This window comes from Podarcis pityusensis (genome assembly GCF_964106645.2).
Source record: "Podarcis pityusensis genome assembly, chromosome: 8".
Classification (NCBI taxonomy): Eukaryota; Metazoa; Chordata; class Lepidosauria; order Squamata; family Lacertidae; genus Podarcis; species Podarcis pityusensis.
This window is the reverse complement of record NC_138033.1, coordinates 48,226,723-48,243,433: the sequence shown is the minus strand read 5'-3', so window position 1 is coordinate 48,243,433 and position 16,711 is coordinate 48,226,723. Positions and strand designations below refer to the sequence as shown.

The following is a 16,711-nucleotide window of genomic DNA, read 5'->3' as shown; positions in this document are numbered from 1 at the left end:
ATGGGGCAATGCCTAAAAGACGCAAGTCATACTTGGCTTAGCAGCTGGCCACGGACCAAATTTTGCAAGAAGGGGGCCAGGTGCTTCTGTGAGTTGCAGTTCCTCTGAGGAGGTAGCATCCTCAGGTTTGGGAGGGACTGACTGGGAGGAGCATCTGATAAAAGGTTGTGTGTGTGGTGGCTCTTGTATAAAGAGTGCTTATTCCCAGCAAGATGGCTTCTGCCTGCAAAAGTCCCAACCGAATATGTAGAGTTGCAGACTTGGTGTTTTGGCGGAATTCTGAAGGATGTGCTGTGGAAGAAAGGAAAGGGAAGTGTAGTCTAGTGTTGCGGGAGGTGGGGCTTGGAGACATTGGAAGGGGCTACAGATGAGGACTTCAGTCCCTGCCTAAATCCTCTTAGGCCTGTGCACTTTTATTCTGATGATGTCTCAAGGCTAGTCACAGCTTAACCGAGCTTTATAATTAAGCAGACATCTGTTCTATTGTCCACTTATGGTCCACAGAACAGTAGAAAAGAGCGTATTTGTTTAGAGTCGTGGTTCCCAATTGGTGGTAACCCACCCAGGGAGTCCGTGGCACCATTCACATAACGTAAGCTGCCGTAGAGCTAACAAAAAGTTCACAATTAGAGGGGCCACGGCTTGGCTTTTGAAAAACAGGGAGTCCACAGTACTTAGCTAACTGGGAACCACTGGTTTAGAGTGTGCATGTGTGCTGGAATTTAGTTGCAAGCAGGGTTTGGGTCACTTTCAAGGCTCCTCTCTTAAAATCAGTCGGAGTGCAATTATTGCCTGTGCTTGTGAAAAATTAAAAGTATGTATCCCGACAGGTGATGCAGGTGGCACTGTGGGTTAATCCACAGAGCCTAGGGCTTGCCGATCAGAAGGTCGCGGTTCGAATCCCTGCGACGGGGTGAGCTCCCCTTGCTTGGTCCCTGCTCCTGCCAACCTAGCAGTTCGAAAGCACCTCAAAGTCCAAATAGATAGGTACCGCTCCGGCGGGAAGGTAAATGGCATTTCCATGCCCTGCTCTGGTTCGCCAAAGCGGCTTAGTCATGCTGGCCACATGACCCGGAAGCTGTACTCTGGCTCCCTCGGCCAATAAAGCAAGATGAGCGCCGCAACCCCAGAGTCGGCCACGACTGGACCTAATGGTCAGGGATCCCTTTACCTTTATCCCGACATTAGCAAGGGCTGTCTGACAATTGTTCCAGTTGGCTGGAGCAGGGAAGCAGATTTCACGGAGCTCACCTTTGGTGCCAGCCTATGGGCAATGCAACAATGTGGGGAGATGACAACCGTAGTTCTTGCATAGGTGTGAGAATAGCAGTTGGGTTGTGGTAGAACATGTTAGTATCTTCGGCTCACAGTCAGAGGTACCTGGCCTCCCCCGAGGCAATTGAGCGAGATACTGTGTTTACCGTCCGTCTGCGACCTCCGGCAGGCTAGGTAAACAAACCTGGCGATTCTTCTCATTAGTCGTGAGATAGAACACACCCTCTGCTTCTCTGCTTCTCTCTCCCTCCCTGCATTCTCCCAGGGAGGAGAAATGAGACAGACAGGAGTCCTTTCTACATGTTTTATTCCTGTCACTCAACAGTACATAGAAATGTGACTGCACCCTTCAGTCTCCATTAGAAGAGTCACAACTCCTCCCCTGTACTTCCAGTACAGGTCAGATGACACACTGAGCTAACATCCGGTGCTCAGTACAGAGAATAGGCTCCACCTTTTCTCCAACAGTACATCTGCAAAACATAACATCCTGTTTTGCATTCCAGCCATCTGGAGCTGGCTTTTGCCTTGGTGCTTTTTCCCAACAGAACAGACACCGAAGCATTCATTTCTGTATGTTTGAAATTCACTCAAACAAGCATATTAGGCCTCTCTCCTTATTTAATAGTTTAGCTGCTCAATTTTAAGAGGAATCGTTTCCGGCTTACATAGAAACAATTGAATGCAATGAAAACCAGCTTTTTATTTGTCCCAGACAAGTTACCTCCATTGGAGAGTGTGTCTCACCACCTCACAAATACTGACTTCACTTCCATTCATGGCATTATCACAAGACAATTTCCTGCGCATTCACATATGCATTAGGCAAACCAAAGCTGCACTTGGGGTTAGTGGCAAGCTCTGAGCAGAAATGGCTTCTTAATCTCTTGTACCTTTGGAATGCACTTGGGTATCCCAGTTTTCATTCAGTGTGATTCTGGTGGTTGCCAACACTTGTGTTTTGCACCAAAAGCTGCACCATGACTGTTGTGGGATGCAGGACAGCACCAGATGGTGCTATGTGTGTCTGGGGTTTCCAAACACACACAGTCATAAACAGAAGATACTCTGGCTGGCCTTAACAGAGCTTTTTAAAATGGTGCTTTGGTATCACAGTGAAAGGTGACCTTACAGAAAAACCACCAAGATGGGCTTTTAAAAACAAAATTATTAAAAGCCCAGGTAGTCCTGCAGTTCCCACTCTAAACACTTCCTTTTTAATAGCACTTTCCCTCAAAGTTGTATAGCACTCTGGTTTTTTTATACCAGGCATAGTTCCCATAGCTGGGGTGGGGACCATGCTAACCACTTCTGTGATCTGGACACTGAGCAGTGGTGATAAAACGACAGGTGTTTGGTCTGTACAACCTTTGCATTCATTGCCTGGACCTCATTTGCTCCTGACCCTTCAGCATTGGGGCATGGAGCACATGATCAAATTCCCTGTGGAGTTGCACTTTGCCATCCCAGTGACTAGATTGTGTTTGTGTAAAAGGATTTTGGTTCCAGATTCTTGCAAAAGTATTTTTTTTTTATGGCAATTTTATTTCCCCATCAGCAACCCCCCCCCCCACATTGTCTGGTTTCCTTTGTTCTGCAGCTGGGGTTTTCCTGTTTTGGGGTTTCCCCTTCTGCTATAGACATCAGTCAGGAGTTTACAGTTTGGGCAAATGCAGCTTTAAGGCCCCAAGTGCCAAAGATGAGACTTCTTGAAAGATCTCTTCAAGAAATCTGCACAGAAACCACTACAAATAAATGTTTGTGTATATCCCGCATAAGGTCTGTTTGTGCTTGTGTTTGTGTGCACACTGTTTGATAGAATCTAACCTTGGGTATTGAGGCACAGCCAGTAACACTGCCACAATCAATCCAAAATGTACAACTGACGTTATTTTTGTATTCTTTGTAAATGGTATTTATACAAGAACAAATTCTTTTTTTCTGAGTTTTTAATTTCAAATGTTGGGAGTCTCCAGGTTACCAAATCCAGATAAAACAAGTGGTGGTGTGGGCAGTTTATGGTCTCCACAAGCAAAGGAATGTGCTCTCTCTAGAGAATACATGGACACCTTCCAGCCCTTGAGTTACATGCTAACTGTATAGTATTGTACATTACAATGGAAATGTGACTTAAGGGCGACTGTAACCTTTATGTTGTGTATAATAAAGGTGTTTATGCTTTTAGTTTTAATTCATTGGCTTGTGTCTTTGTGGGAAAACAGACTTCAAAAATATGTGTTAGTGAGTTGCATTCCAGAGTAACTTAAAAGGAAATGACCTAATGGCTAAGGTCACAGACACAGATAAGGTGGAAAGTTTTGAAAGGGGGGGGGCATCTTCCTTCCTTCCCGCCTGCTTTAACTCTACAGAATCTCCTCTTTCAATACATCCTTCCAGGGCAACGCAAGTTTTAAGAACATCAGAAAAGCCCTGCTGGCTAAGACCAAAAGCCCTATCTAGCTCAGCATCTGTACTCACAGTGACCAACCACATGCCTTAGTGGGAAGCCTGCAAGCAAGACCTGAATGCAACAGTGCTCTCCCTGCTTGGGATTCCCAGCAAATGGCATGCTGCCTTCCCGACAGTGGAGGTGGAATGCAGCCATCATAACTTAGCAGCCTTTGATAGCCTTTTCTGTGAATTTGTTTAATCCCTTTTAAAGCCATCCAAGTTGGGGGTCACACTATCTTGTGAAATCAGATTCCATGGCTGAACTGTGTGGTGTGTGAATAAGTTATTTTTGTCAGTCCTGAATCTTATCACATTTGGCTTCATTGAACTGACACCATTGGATTCTACAAGAGAAAACAACAAGCACTCCACTTGATTTCCGTTTTCCCCCTAAACTAATAAACCCAAATGCATTACGACCTTTCCTCTTAGGGGAAAGATATTCTGATAATCCTGGACCAGATACCTCTGACACCAGAAACCTCATTGGAGTATTCAGCTAACTGGAACATATTCTTTTATTTTTAAATTAAAATTAAATTTGTGTACCCATACTTCATCCGTAGATCTCAGGGCCGTTCACAATGTAAATGCAAGATAAAAACACAAAATACATAATAAAAACAGGAACAAAAAACCACAAACCAATAAGCCTCCCTCCCCCATTTTAGAGACTGATAAGATGTTAATCAGTCAACTGCAGAAAACGCCTGTACATGCCCATCCAGACCTCTCGTCGAGGAGACACACAAAGAAGGGCCTCGGGAGATGTCAGCATCTGGGTAGGTTCATATGGGAAGAGGCGGTCCTTGAGCTATTACGGTCCTGAGACATTTAAGGCTTTATAGGGCAAAACCAGCACTTTGAATTAGGCTAGGAAGCTAATTGGCAGCCAGTGCAGTCGAACTAGGATCAGTGTAATATGCTCAAACCACTTGCCCTAGTGAGCAACCTCGCTGCCAAGTTCTGCACCAGCTGAAGTTTCTGAACTATCTTCAGAGGCAGCCCTACATATAACACATTGCAGTAATCTAACCTAAAGGTTACCAGAGCATAGACAACAGTAGTTAAGCTATCCCTGTCCAGATAGGGAAATAGCTGGGCCACCAGCTGAAACTGATGGAAAGCACTCCATGCCACTGAGGCCACCTGAGCTTCACCTGACAGCAAAAGATCTGTAAGTACCCTCAAGCTACATACCTGCTCCTTCAGAGGAATCCCATTCCAAACCAAGTTCCTGTGTTTTGTCTCAACATTTTAAACTTGCCAGTTTATTTTTATCTTGAGATATGTGAACATGGTTATGCTGATACTTTGTGTTTGGGGCACAAATAGTTTATTTTGGGGGTGGATGCCTCATTGGGTTTCCTGTACTTCGAAAAAGCGGAAGAATTAACAGACCTTTATTTCCTTTAGTGCCAAACTGAGGGAAACTGTGGCTTTGTGGTCTGGTTGCATTCAGGGCTTGAGCTACCAGGTGGAAGCACCATGAAACTTCTGAATTACAAGTGCACAGATTTAGTTGGTGTTTGAAAACAAGGAGCCTAATATGACACAAGTCAGCACCTTATTATAAGATGGCAGTGAATGCACTGGACCATTGCCTTGCCTCAGTAATGGACTGGATGAGAACCAACAAACTGAAGCTCAATTCCACATAGGACTGAGGCACTTTTAGTGGATAGTCCCCTAGACTGGATGGCTGGGAGGTTGCCTGCTCTTGATGGGGTTACACTTTATAGTAACTTGACAGTGGTTGTGAAATGACAACTTGCGCTACTGATGTTGTTCAAGTATTTCAGCAGGAGAAAAGTGGCTCTCAAATTAACATCCATCTACTGCTAAGCATTTGCCTGTAGGGAAAAGCAAATGAGATTTGCAAAGCTCAATGACCAACCAGATGCATTTAGGGGAAGCCCACAAACAACACATGGCCACATAAGCACTTTCTGCACATGCAGTTCCCAGCAACTGGTGTTTAGAAACGTACTGCATAAAAATAATCCTCAAAGTAATACAACAAATAAAAATAAATATATAAAACCCAAATGAAGAAATTTAATATATTCATGATGGAATGGTCTCTAGTCCACAAAAACTTCTGTATACACACACACACACACACACACACCCCTTCACAACTTTTATGAAGTCAAGAAATGTTCCAAATTTAAAAGTCTTTACAGTGCTACAAACTTGATTGATTTTGCTATTTAATTGTGTACTTTGTGTGTGTGCAATTGAGAGTAAGCTCCACCTCAGTCACAGATATCCTCTGATGGGGCTCTTCTTCAGGTGGTTCTCCACACAGCCCCTGATACTGGCCTTCACTAGGGCCAAGCCTTTAATATGGCAGGTCTTGCCCTGTGGAACTCCCTGCTAGTTGAGGTTTGGCAGGAACCATCCCTGCCTTCTTTCAGACATCTTCAGAAAATTGCATTGTTTAGGCAGGACTTTAAAGTATGAATTTATTTTTTCAATCCACCTACTGTTGTTTTTAGTTATGTTTCTTTGAATGTTTCTTGCTGGTTTTACTCTTATGATAGGTTTTTATGAAAGTGTGGATTATAAAATATAAGTAAATACAAAAAAAGCCTGCTGGATCAGGCCTATGGCTCACTATTCCAGCATCTTCTCACAGTAGCCACCCAGATCTCCCCTCCTGTGGACCAGTTCTCCCCTCCTGTGGTTTCCAGCAACCGGTATTCAGAAGCATTGCTGTTGCTAGTAGCCATCAATAAACTTCTCCATCCATTTGTCTATTCCTATTTTAAAGCCATCCAAGTTGGCTCCCATCACTGGCTCCTTTGAGAGCGAGTTCTGTAACTATGCTGCATGAAAAAGTACTTGGGAGTCAATAGAATTGGAAAGGGACCACAAGAGTCATCTAGTCCAACTCCCTGCAATGCAGGAACCTTGGGGCTGAAATCCACCACCCTGAGATTAAGAGTCTCATGCTTTATCGACCGAGCTATCCCTTTAGTCTACCTTTTTCCTGCCCTGAATCTGCCACTCTTCAGCTTCATTGCTTGTCCACGGGTTCGTCTATCTAGTGTTATAAAAGAGGGAGAATTTTGTCTCTCTACTTTCTTCATGAATTGCACAAATCTGCAAACTTCGATCACATTTTACTGGCCTTTTCTCTAAGCTACCCCCCCCCCCAAATATGTGTTATTGTTTCCTGCTACTCTAAGCAAAAGGTCAGAAAAGGAGACTCCCCGCAAATTTGATAATGCAGCCATAACTCAGCCATCATTCAGCCCCTGAGTATGGGGCAGCCAAGACAACCGGGAAGCCGAAGAGAAGAAGGGAGAGCCCGGCCGGCCTCCTGAGAAACGGGGCTCGTGGGAGGCGGACAAGGGCGGACCACCTCCGGGCTCTTCCTCCATCCCGCCCCTGAATGGCGTCGCGGTTCCTCGGGCCTCCCTTTCCCCTCCTCTCTGCCTCCGCCTCGCCTGCTGCTGTTCCCGGTTCGGCCTGCAGGCGGCAGCCCAGAAACCGGCCCGACTCTCCTCAGCGGGGCTCCCGGTGGCCGCCTCGTACTAGCCCGGAGGAGGGAACCAAAGCCCAGCAGCCTCGGCAGCCGCAGCAGCAACAGCCGCCGCCCCAGCCCCAGCGGGAGGAGATGCGATGACAACGTCCGCCCTGCAGGTACCGGCCGCGCCGAGCTGCCTCGCGCTCCGCCCCGGCTTTGCGGCCTACGCCGAACCCCGGCTTTGCGGCCTACCGGGCCTACTGGGGCGGGCCTTGAGGGGCGAGGAAGGAGCCCTCGCCCCGAGGGGTCCCCGCGGCAAAGCGGTCGAGGAAGCCGGGCTGAGGGGAAGCGGAGGGTCTTTTGGTCAGAAACTCCGGACTCTTCCCCCGCCCCGCTCCCAAAATGGCCCCTGTTTTGGTAATAAGGGGGGGGGGGAACAACCCCGCTCGCTCCCCAAAAGATCTGGTCCGTGGACGTTGTTGCTCTCATCCACTCGGAGAGGGGAATAGAAGGGGAGGGTCGTTTGAGTTTGCTAATTTAATGTGTTGTTTTGTGAGCGGACGCTGAGGAGGGAGAGAGAAGGGGCCTCCTGGACACCTGAGCAGGTGGGGAGGGAAGCCTGGAGCCTCCACCGGGGGCCGGGGGAGCTGCCGTGGTTTGTAAGGCAGAGTGCTTTATTCAGAGGAGGCAAAGACCAGGAAAGGCACACAACTTTAGTCCTACTCAGAGTAGACCTGTTGTGCTTACTCAGCGCATGTCATTTAGGCCCATCGATTTCAATGGGTTTACTCTGAGTAGGCCTTGGGCGTAACCCATGTCTACATGCATATGCACAATTCATCAAAATGATGCACACACTTCAGTGCCTATTTCCTAAACTAATTGCCACCCCTCTGATCTATATGCTTTCCGTGTGTTTTTGTTATATAACCATTTATAGAAAGATAGTTGCCCTCTATCAAAAGATGCATCACAAGTTGTATTTTCCAGGGCTAGAAAATCTCTGAAACCTTGAGTTTTGAAATGCACTCAGTCCTGAGCAGAGCTAGGGTTTTAGGTAGCAGGCAGGTGTTTCCAGGCTGGCCCTACTTTCTGTCAAAGGGAATCCTGCTGCCTTGTTCTGTAGGGCAGGTGGTGGTGCACATATCTTTCTGGGAAGAACCTAAGGACACAGAGGTATCAAACAGTATTCTTGGGACATTCGGACAAAATTGGGAGAGGTGCTTCATCCAGAGTGTGATTCGTAGACCATTTGTGGGAGATGAAACTGAACTGAAAGGAGCTCAGTACCTTGTTTGGTTAGCTTATTCAGGCATCAACTGGAGAAGTATCTGTAGTATACCCGGAGAGTTCTTAGGAACAGCCAGTTAGAAGCAGCACACAAGATTTTATTGTCTTTTATGGCTTGGATGATTTCCTTTCCCAGGTGACATGTTCAGCGGGTGAGGTAACAGTCCACAAGGCCACCACTGTGTGAGATTCATGCCCCACTCGCTCATAATGTTGACATTGTGTAGTATGGTGGTTAGGGTGTTGGTCTAGGACCTGGGAGACCAGGGTTCAATTCTGCACTTGGCCATGAAGCTCACTGAGTGACCTTGGGCTAGTCACCAACTCTTAGCCTAGTCTACCTCACAGGGTTGTTAGGATAAAATAGGCAAGGAGGGAATGGGTATAGCATCTTGGGCTCCTTGGGGGGGAAAGTGAGATATAGATGTAATAATAAATAAACCCAGCACATTTCCTCTTTGCAGTGGGAAGGTGACTCTTTCAGCAGCTGCTGTGCAGTACTAATTCCTGCCCAAACTCCTTTGGGGGTCAGCAGCAGTTCTAAGCTATAAAACAGCACAGGAGACTGGTATTCTCCTTGTGACCTTTGCCCTGCTCAGCAGCATCTGGCACGCAGGCAATGCCTTATACCACCTGCTGGCAATCACAACTGTATAAAAATCATCTTCTTTGTGGTGGAATTTGGACTGGTTTAAATCCAGACAGGCCACCCTGTTTGCTTGGTTCCTAAGGCCTAGCATCTTAATCAAACCCCTCTTCAAAGGCCCAGAGCCTCCATCTCTATCTTACTCAGTAACTGCTTGCTTTATGGTCCTCAGACTGGTTAAATCCCTGTGCGATTGATGACAAAGTACTGCTCATCAGTTTGCAAGAACAATAAACGTGTAGAAGAAGGCACATGCCTTAAATTTCTAACTCTCTCCCACCTTAAATATTTAGATAGGTACTTAGTCTTTGCCGCACCATTTTCTCCTGTCTCTTGGTTACGCCTCAGCAAACATTTAAGAGTCTTAGGTGTTAGTACCAAACTTAGAGCCTCCTGGAATTCCCAGTACTGTGAATTTTTCTAGCTGTGATTCTGATGTGCCACCATGAAACTTGAGCCAGGCATTTGCTTTCCAGAAAGCCATTGATTTGGTCACAAAAGCCACTGAGGAAGATAAAGCAAAGAACTATGAAGAGGCTCTGCGTCTCTACCAGCATGCGGTGGAGTACTTCCTTCACGCCATCAAGTGTGAGTCTGTCTTGGGGGTGGGAGGCTTAGTGGGAGCTTTTACGTGACACTGGGAAGGCTTACAAGGACCTTGCTCAGAGCAGCAGCTTCCTTTGCTTTGCTTGCTGTGCGGCTGTCAGGGGAGACCCAGGCTTGTTCAGTGCTCTGTGGTTGTAGCCCATTTGTTGGGTGATGACATCAGGGAATCTGCAGACAAAGTGGTGTGGAGAAAGTGGATAGAAGTAAGGTTTTCTCACTCTCTTAATGCTAGAGCTCAGGGATTGCTCCAGAGAAACTGATTGGCAGGAGAGGCAAAAGGAAGGACTTATTCGTTTAGAGGTATAATCCATATTTAGAATTCCCTGCCATGGTTTGGTGATAGCCGCTGGTTTAGACGGTTTTAAATGAAAGTTATACAAAGCCACTGGGGATGAAAAGTGTCCACCAATGGTTGTCAGTTATTGTGATGATCCTGTGGAATCTCTAGGGACAGAAGCAGTATATGCTACTGAGTGCCAGTTCTTTGTGGGCAACAGTAGGAGAGGACTGCTCCCTTCCAGTCCTGCTTGTGGGCTTCCCAGAGGCAACTGGCTGGCCAGTGTGGGAACCAGGATGTTGGACCATATGGACATTTTCTTGGCATGGCCCAGCAGGGCTGTTCTTATGTACTTAAAGTTCTCTGTGACATGCAGTCAGTAGCTGGTAGCTACTGTGAGCAATTTGCGTCTAGGATAAGTGAGCCTCCAAGCTGGTTTCCCCACTACTGAATCTGGAAAGTGCTGCTGCAGGGAACCCTAGTCGGGTGGGGGCAGGCTGTCCAGGGAAGCTCTTCCTTACCGCTGCCTGTTGCCCTTGCAGATGATGCTCACAGTGACAAGGCCAAGGAAAGCATCCGGGCAAAGTGTGCACAGTACCTGGACCGGGCTGAGAAGCTGAAGGATTATCTGCGGACCAAGGACAAGCAGAGCAAAAAGCCTGTCAAAGAAGCCCAGAATGACAGCAAGGGGTATGGCTTAAAGGGTTGGCTCCTCAAAGTATGGTGTGTGGGGGGGGGGGGAGATTGGGTGAGGAAGTCATAGAGGCACTGTTAGCCCAGCCTTGCTTCCATTGCCCTTTGCTCTGTGTCTTTGTGTGTTTATGCAAGTGCAGATAAATTAGGTACAGTTAGGTTAGGAGTTAATACAAGAATAAATGAAATCTCAGAGGGGAGGGGAAGGGGAGGTTCAGTGTTCTGCCTTGCCCCAGAAGGTGGAAATGGGATCAGATCCTCAACTAAGAGAAAATCCATCAAACGATTCTTTCCTTAATCTCAGCAACCTCATTTAGGTGATGTGGAACAGCTCTGCTCTTGCTTGATCCCAGGCCCTGCTGGTAGAGCAATGTGGGTTGGGTTGCAGGTGACACTGATGTGTGGCTGGTCCTGTCTTGAAGGTGGAGAGGATATGAGGATATTCTTTGATTTCATGTGTAGTTGAGGCCAGGTGTCTGATGGGAACTGGGAAAGACCTCATTCTCTGAGGAGGTGGTTCTGTGTTGCTCATCCTCCCCTCACGCAAACTTTGCAAATAAGCACCAGTTGGAGTAGGCATGAGTTGGGGAGTCCTCCTGCCCCTCATGGCACAGCCCACCCCATATCATTTGATGCCTCTCTCTCTTCAGAAGTGACAGCGACAGTGAGGGCGACAATCCTGAGAAGAAGAAGTTGCAAGAGCAGCTGATGGGTAAGCCAGTTCTGAGCAGCCCCTGGTCCCTGTGCTTGTTGCTGGCTCTGTAGAGACAAGTGCAGCTTTCTGAAGGTGGGCTTGAAGTGTCAGGAGGGTCTAATGCACCCCTCCTTGGCAGGATAGGAGGGAGTCAAGTGGGCTGTATTGGACAAATTGCTTTCCCCTTCCAGGTGCCATTGTGATGGAGAAGCCCAACGTGCGGTGGAATGATGTGGCTGGGCTGGAAGGAGCTAAAGAGGCCCTCAAGGAAGCGGTCATCTTGCCCATCAAATTCCCTCACTTATTCACAGGTGAGAATCTGGGCACCTCTGTCCCCCTGGGCATGCTAAATGTTGCGAGGGGTGGATGAGTCCATTTCCTCTCTCTTTGCCCCAGGTAAGCGCACTCCGTGGCGAGGGATCCTCCTCTTTGGCCCTCCTGGTACTGGGAAGTCTTACCTGGCCAAGGCTGTAGCAACTGAAGCAAGCAACTCCACCTTCTTCTCCATCTCCTCTTCAGACTTGATGTCCAAGTGGCTAGGGGAGAGTGAAAAGTGAGTGACAAAATCCATGGGGGAAGTGGGGGAGGGAGAGAACCATCTCTCTCACTTAGGAGAGTGGGGCTTGGTCTATGGAGTGGAATAAGATGTTCCTATTAGGTATGATGGGGGTGGTTAGTGCCCCACCCACCCAAGCTGAACTCCAGCTCACATAATCCCTGACCATTGGCTGTGCCCCAAAGTATCTGGGGTGGGGAGACAGATAGAGATGGGGCTAGAACTGTGCAAAATGGGTGTCTATGGAAGGCTTTAGATTTGCCGCATTTTGCCACAGCTGTTTGGACACAGGCTTGGTTGTAGTCTTTATTTTATGGTTCCTGTCAAATGTGCCAGTGGCCTCCAATGGCCCTTCCCTGAGCTTTCTGCTGTGCCTTTTCTGTTAGGTTGGTGAAGAACCTCTTTGAGCTGGCCAGGCAGCATAAGCCTTCCATCATCTTCATTGACGAAGTGGACTCTTTGTGCGGCTCTCGCAATGAGAATGAGAGTGAGGCAGCCCGCAGGATCAAGACGGAGTTCCTGGTACAAATGCAAGGTGGGTAGACAGAGCGACAGGAGAGAGACTGCCCAAGAGGACCCTTTGCACTGGGGAGCATCTGGTCTGCCTCTCTGCCTTCCCCAGTGTGGAGTGACGATTTGTGGCTTTCTTTCTTGACAGGTGTCGGGAATGACAATGATGGCACATTGGTCCTGGGTGCTACCAACATTCCCTGGGTGCTAGATGCTGCCATTCGGCGAAGGTGGGTGATGCCGCATGTTTTGCTGGGGCTCCTGCTGCCCACATAGACAGTCTTGTAGCCTCTAAAACAGCAAGAGGTCTCTCTGTGCCCTGGTCTGAAGGGCTGTTTGCGTTTTGTTGAGGAATGCTTCTGTTTCGCCAGTTGTAGGGTCTGCAGGGGCTTATAACAGGACTAAAACCAGCAATATATTAAATTTTATTACATTTATATCCTGTCTTTCTTTGAAGGAATAAAGGGGGTGTTCGTGGTTCTTCTCGCCCCCAGTTCCATCCCCACAGTGACCCTGTGAGATTAGACTGAGCAGATAGTGACTGGCCCAGAGAGCTTTATGACTGAGTATGGATCTGATCTCAGGGTCTCCTCAGACCACAACTGCATGCTGTCAGCAAAACATAACACAAATCTAAATAAACAAACCAACCACACATATTTAAAACAGCATTAAAAAAATTTATGATCAAAGGGTGCTAATCTTCAAAAGTCTGTGCAAATAGTAATGTTTTAAGCTGGCACAACATAGCCAATCAGTTTGGGGCTGGGGGGAGGCTGCCATACACCTCACCTCACCTCTCCACATGGTTGCATCCAAGCAGAATCTTCGTAGGTGTGGGAAGAAGGCGGGGGAAGCAGCGACTTCTTCCCTCTCCCTTTGGGGACAGTCACATGTGGGCTTGCATTTGCACATAGGTTTGAGAAACGTATTTACATCCCGCTTCCCGAGGAGCCGGCCAGGGCTCAGATGTTTAAGCTGCACCTTGGCAACACGCCACACAGCCTGACAGAAGCCAACATCCACGAATTAGCCCGGAAGACTGACGGCTATTCAGGGGCTGACATCAGCATCATTGTGCGCGATGCCCTTATGCAGCCTGTCCGCAAGGTGCAGTCAGCCACACACTTCAAAAAGGTGAGGACGGCATTTCCTACAAGGGCTGTGCCGGGGCAGGCTGGAAGGTAGATTCCCCTTGCTTGGCCCATCCTGTTGTTGCTTCAAGGCTTCTGCTGGGGAGTGAAGCAGCAGAAGATTCCACCTTCTCAATGGACTCAGCTACTCCACTTCCTTTCCCAGGCAGGGTCATGTGACATTGTTGTCTAGCCCTGGGCAGGCAGAGGCTGTTCCTCCCCGGTTCCTCTCCTACCTCACCCAGTATCCGAGCAGCTGCACTTCCCTCTCTGTATTTGTTCTTCTTCACTTCTGTGTACCTGGTGCTTATTTTTTTACATGGACGTCCTGCTCTTGTTTTGGGGGGATACTCAAGCAGTTAATGAGGGGCTCCCAGGCATTCCTCTGCTTTAATAAACGCTTTTGGTCAAATGAGACTTCTGACTCTCCAGTTGCTGTGAATTAATATGTGGTGTTGGGGACTGGCATTGTGCTTCTCTTGATAAGTGTCCCTGCAGTATTCAAATGGCTGTTGCTGGATGGATGGCCTACCTGTTCCTTCCAAACAGAGTGACTAGTGTACTTGCAGGGGGACTGACTCTTTTTTCCACCTGCTTCTGTCTTGCATTGCTACTATATCTGTCCTACCAGGACCTAAGAGTTTTGTGTTCAGCCTGCCCCCACCCCCCAGGAATTTGCCATATCAGTGCGCTGTCTGGGTCTTTATTGCAGGTCCGTGGACCATCCCGCACCAATCCTGGCACGGTGGTAGATGATCTGCTAACCCCTTGTTCCCCAGGAGATCCTGGTGCTATTGAAATGACATGGATGGAGGTACCTGGGGACAAGCTTCTGGAGCCTATAGTCTGCATGGTGAGTGAGGTCCCCTGACTTTTTCCTGCCTGGACCCTCTTCTTTCTGAGTCCCAGGCTTGTTCTCCTGTGTATTTGATACAAACTCTGATGTGCGCCAAGCAGCTTTGGGTGGCAGCTGCAGGTTTGGAAATGCCCCTTCCAGATGACTGTGAGGAGTTTCAGCTCCTAAAATCTTTGTGGTTTTTGTGACCAAGATGCATGTATACCCCATCCCTGAATGTCCTATTCTGTTTTTGCAGTCGGACATGCTGCGCTCACTGGCCACCACCCGCCCCACCGTGAATGCGGAGGATCTGCTAAAGGTGAAGAAGTTCACTGAAGACTTTGGCCAGGAGGGCTAATGCTGTGCCTATGAGGAGCAGCGGTGATGGGGGGCATTTTACCACGGACATGTGTGTAGACAAGGCCCTTTGTGCTGACAGTGGACTGTGCCAAGCAGAGGTTAGCATCCAGCTTACTACTGAATCTGTCTCTGCTTGGGGCACCTGTTTGGCTGGGGAAGGAAGAGGATGAGGTGACACAGCCTCCATTGCTACTCTGGGAGATGGACACAAAGGGGAGAAGGCTGAGCCCAGCCCACTCTGTTTTTTCCCCATCCAGACATCCCTGCCTTCATGGTTGCTCTTTCATTCCCCCCCCCCCCCGGCCTAACGCTGCTTGGCTTGTTTATATACAAATAAAAACAATCCGAAACTTCCACTATACCGCAACCCTTTTTTCCTGAGACCCCTTCCAGCTCCTGTGGAAGCAACACCTGGTGCCACCCCAAAGAGAAAACCGAACTGGCTTCACCTAAGGCCATTGCTTACTCCTTGAAATCTGAAATGCTGCACTTCCAAGCTTGAGCTGAACTTTGAAGAGTGTGGCCTTCTTCTGGCTCAGCCAAAGTGGCAGGAAGCTCCCCCAGTGAGAAATACACTCCAAGGCTTAACTAACGCTCAGCTCTCTCCTGGAGTTAAGGTACTCATGTTGGAAGTGCTGTCCAAGAAGCTTACCCTACCAAGGCCTGATCTGTTGCATGGCTTGAGGTAAGGTATCTGAAAATGTGCTCTGCCCCACAGGATGCTGTGTTGCTGCAGAATTTGTTGCCCTTCAGCTCTGTAGCGTTTTGCATGTGTGGCACAGAAAAAGCAGAAGGGGAGCAGAACAGGGATGAGGAGGGCTGCAGCTCCAAGCCCCTCAGCCTCATCCTGGCACTGTGGCTCAACCCAGCAAGCCTGCTGCTTCTCAGAAAGGGATGACGTCTTTGCTCTTCCAGCTGTGGCACAAGAGGTGATGTACTAAGGAATGCAAACTGGGCACCTGTCAGCACACAGGTGCTGGCAAAGTCCTGCAAAGGAGATGGAGCTTTCCCGCCTTTGCAGCTGCAGCAGGTGGGAGATCTGCCTCCCATTCCCCCCCCCCCATGGCTCCTTTGGTCACGGTTGGGCCTCTGCTGGTGTGTCTCTGCTGCAATCTGGGGCTCTAGAGTGTCTTTTTAAAAAACCGATGCCATGGGGAGGCAAAGGACTCATTTATTCCACCTCATTGGCTCTAGGCAATGGCTCTTGTGCCACAAGTGGAGGAGGCTGGCAATGCTCAAGCATAGGCTTCTGCTTACAGCAGGGTTTTTGCTTCCCTGAAAGTAACTGCTGATTCCTAATTCAACAAATCCACCTTTCTCGGCCACTAAAGCTACTTTCCTGTGCTTTAGTCTTCTTGTCTTAGTACTACTGAGGAAGGCATGTAGAGGAGGGTGGGAGCTCTTGGTCTCTAGAAATTCAAGTGAATAGCTGTGAGAACCTCTTAACTGTCAAGGGGTTTAGTGGCCTGTACAACCCCTGCCCCCTTTCTTGTCATGTGTACATAATTTTGAGTTGATTCCAGTGTGGGGAGGGACAGTTTATGGAAGAATAAAGTGTTGAACTATTTGTCTCTTATATATTCAGCTGATTTTTTACAAGCAACATAAAAGGTAAAGGTACCCCTGCCCATACGGGCCAGTCTTGACAGACTCTAGGGTTGTGCGCTCATCTCACTCTAGAGGCCGGGAGCCAGTGCTGTCCGCAGACACTTCCGGGTCACATGGCCAGCATGACGAAGCTGCTCTGGCGAGCCAGCACCAGCGCAGCACACGGAAATGCCGTTTACCTTCCCGCTATAAAGCGGTACCTATTTATCTACTTGCACTTAAGGGTGCTTTTGAACTGCTAGGTGGGCAGGAGCTGGGACCGAACGACAGGAGCTCACCCCGCCGCGGGGATTCAAACC

The 16,711-nt window shown here is 48.4% G+C and overlaps 1 protein-coding gene and 2 long non-coding RNA genes across 4 annotated transcripts; all 3 read left to right on the top strand.

The window, feature by feature from the left end:
• The first annotated feature begins 835 nt into the window (after positions 1 to 835).
• On the top strand, positions 836 to 3,466 carry LOC308483724. Its single transcript, XR_013989752.1, has 2 exons — positions 836 to 1,349; positions 1,829 to 3,466. It is a non-coding gene; the product is annotated as an uncharacterized lncRNA (long non-coding RNA).
• A 3,662-nt stretch (positions 3,467 to 7,128) lies between these two features.
• VPS4A (vacuolar protein sorting 4 homolog A) lies at positions 7,129 to 16,380 on the top strand. Of its 2 annotated transcripts, none has more exons than XM_081018513.1 (11): positions 7,129 to 7,377; positions 9,614 to 9,725; positions 10,563 to 10,710; positions 11,364 to 11,425; positions 11,599 to 11,718; positions 11,804 to 11,960; positions 12,350 to 12,498; positions 12,622 to 12,703; positions 13,391 to 13,610; positions 14,319 to 14,459; positions 14,701 to 16,380. In XM_081018513.1, exons 1-11 carry the CDS (start codon positions 7,357 to 7,359, stop codon positions 14,800 to 14,802), a joined length of 1,314 nt encoding a protein of 437 aa, XP_080874639.1. In that variant the 5' UTR covers positions 7,129 to 7,356; the 3' UTR covers positions 14,803 to 16,380. The 2 variants fall into 2 exon arrangements, with proteins under 2 accessions (XP_080874639.1, XP_080874640.1); XM_081018514.1 differs by lacking the exon at positions 7,129 to 7,377 and adding an exon at positions 7,486 to 7,618.
• LOC308484028 lies at positions 13,617 to 14,023 on the top strand. Its single transcript, XR_013989873.1, has 2 exons — positions 13,617 to 13,782; positions 13,814 to 14,023. It is a non-coding gene; the product is annotated as an uncharacterized lncRNA (long non-coding RNA).
• Positions 16,381 to 16,711: the final 331 nt, after the last annotated feature.

What these genes read in the sequence shown, in the direction of transcription:
- VPS4A (XM_081018513.1), top strand. Translation starts at nt 7,357, where the DNA reads ATGACAACGTCCGCCCTGCAG. An exon ending in GCCCAGAATGACAGCAAGGG is followed by an intron (nt 10,711 to 11,363) that starts GTATGGCTTAAA and finishes CTCTCTCTTCAG; the next exon opens with AAGTGACAGCGACAGTGAGG. An exon ending in TGGCTAGGGGAGAGTGAAAA is followed by an intron (nt 11,961 to 12,349) that starts GTGAGTGACAAA and finishes CTTTTCTGTTAG; the next exon opens with GTTGGTGAAGAACCTCTTTG.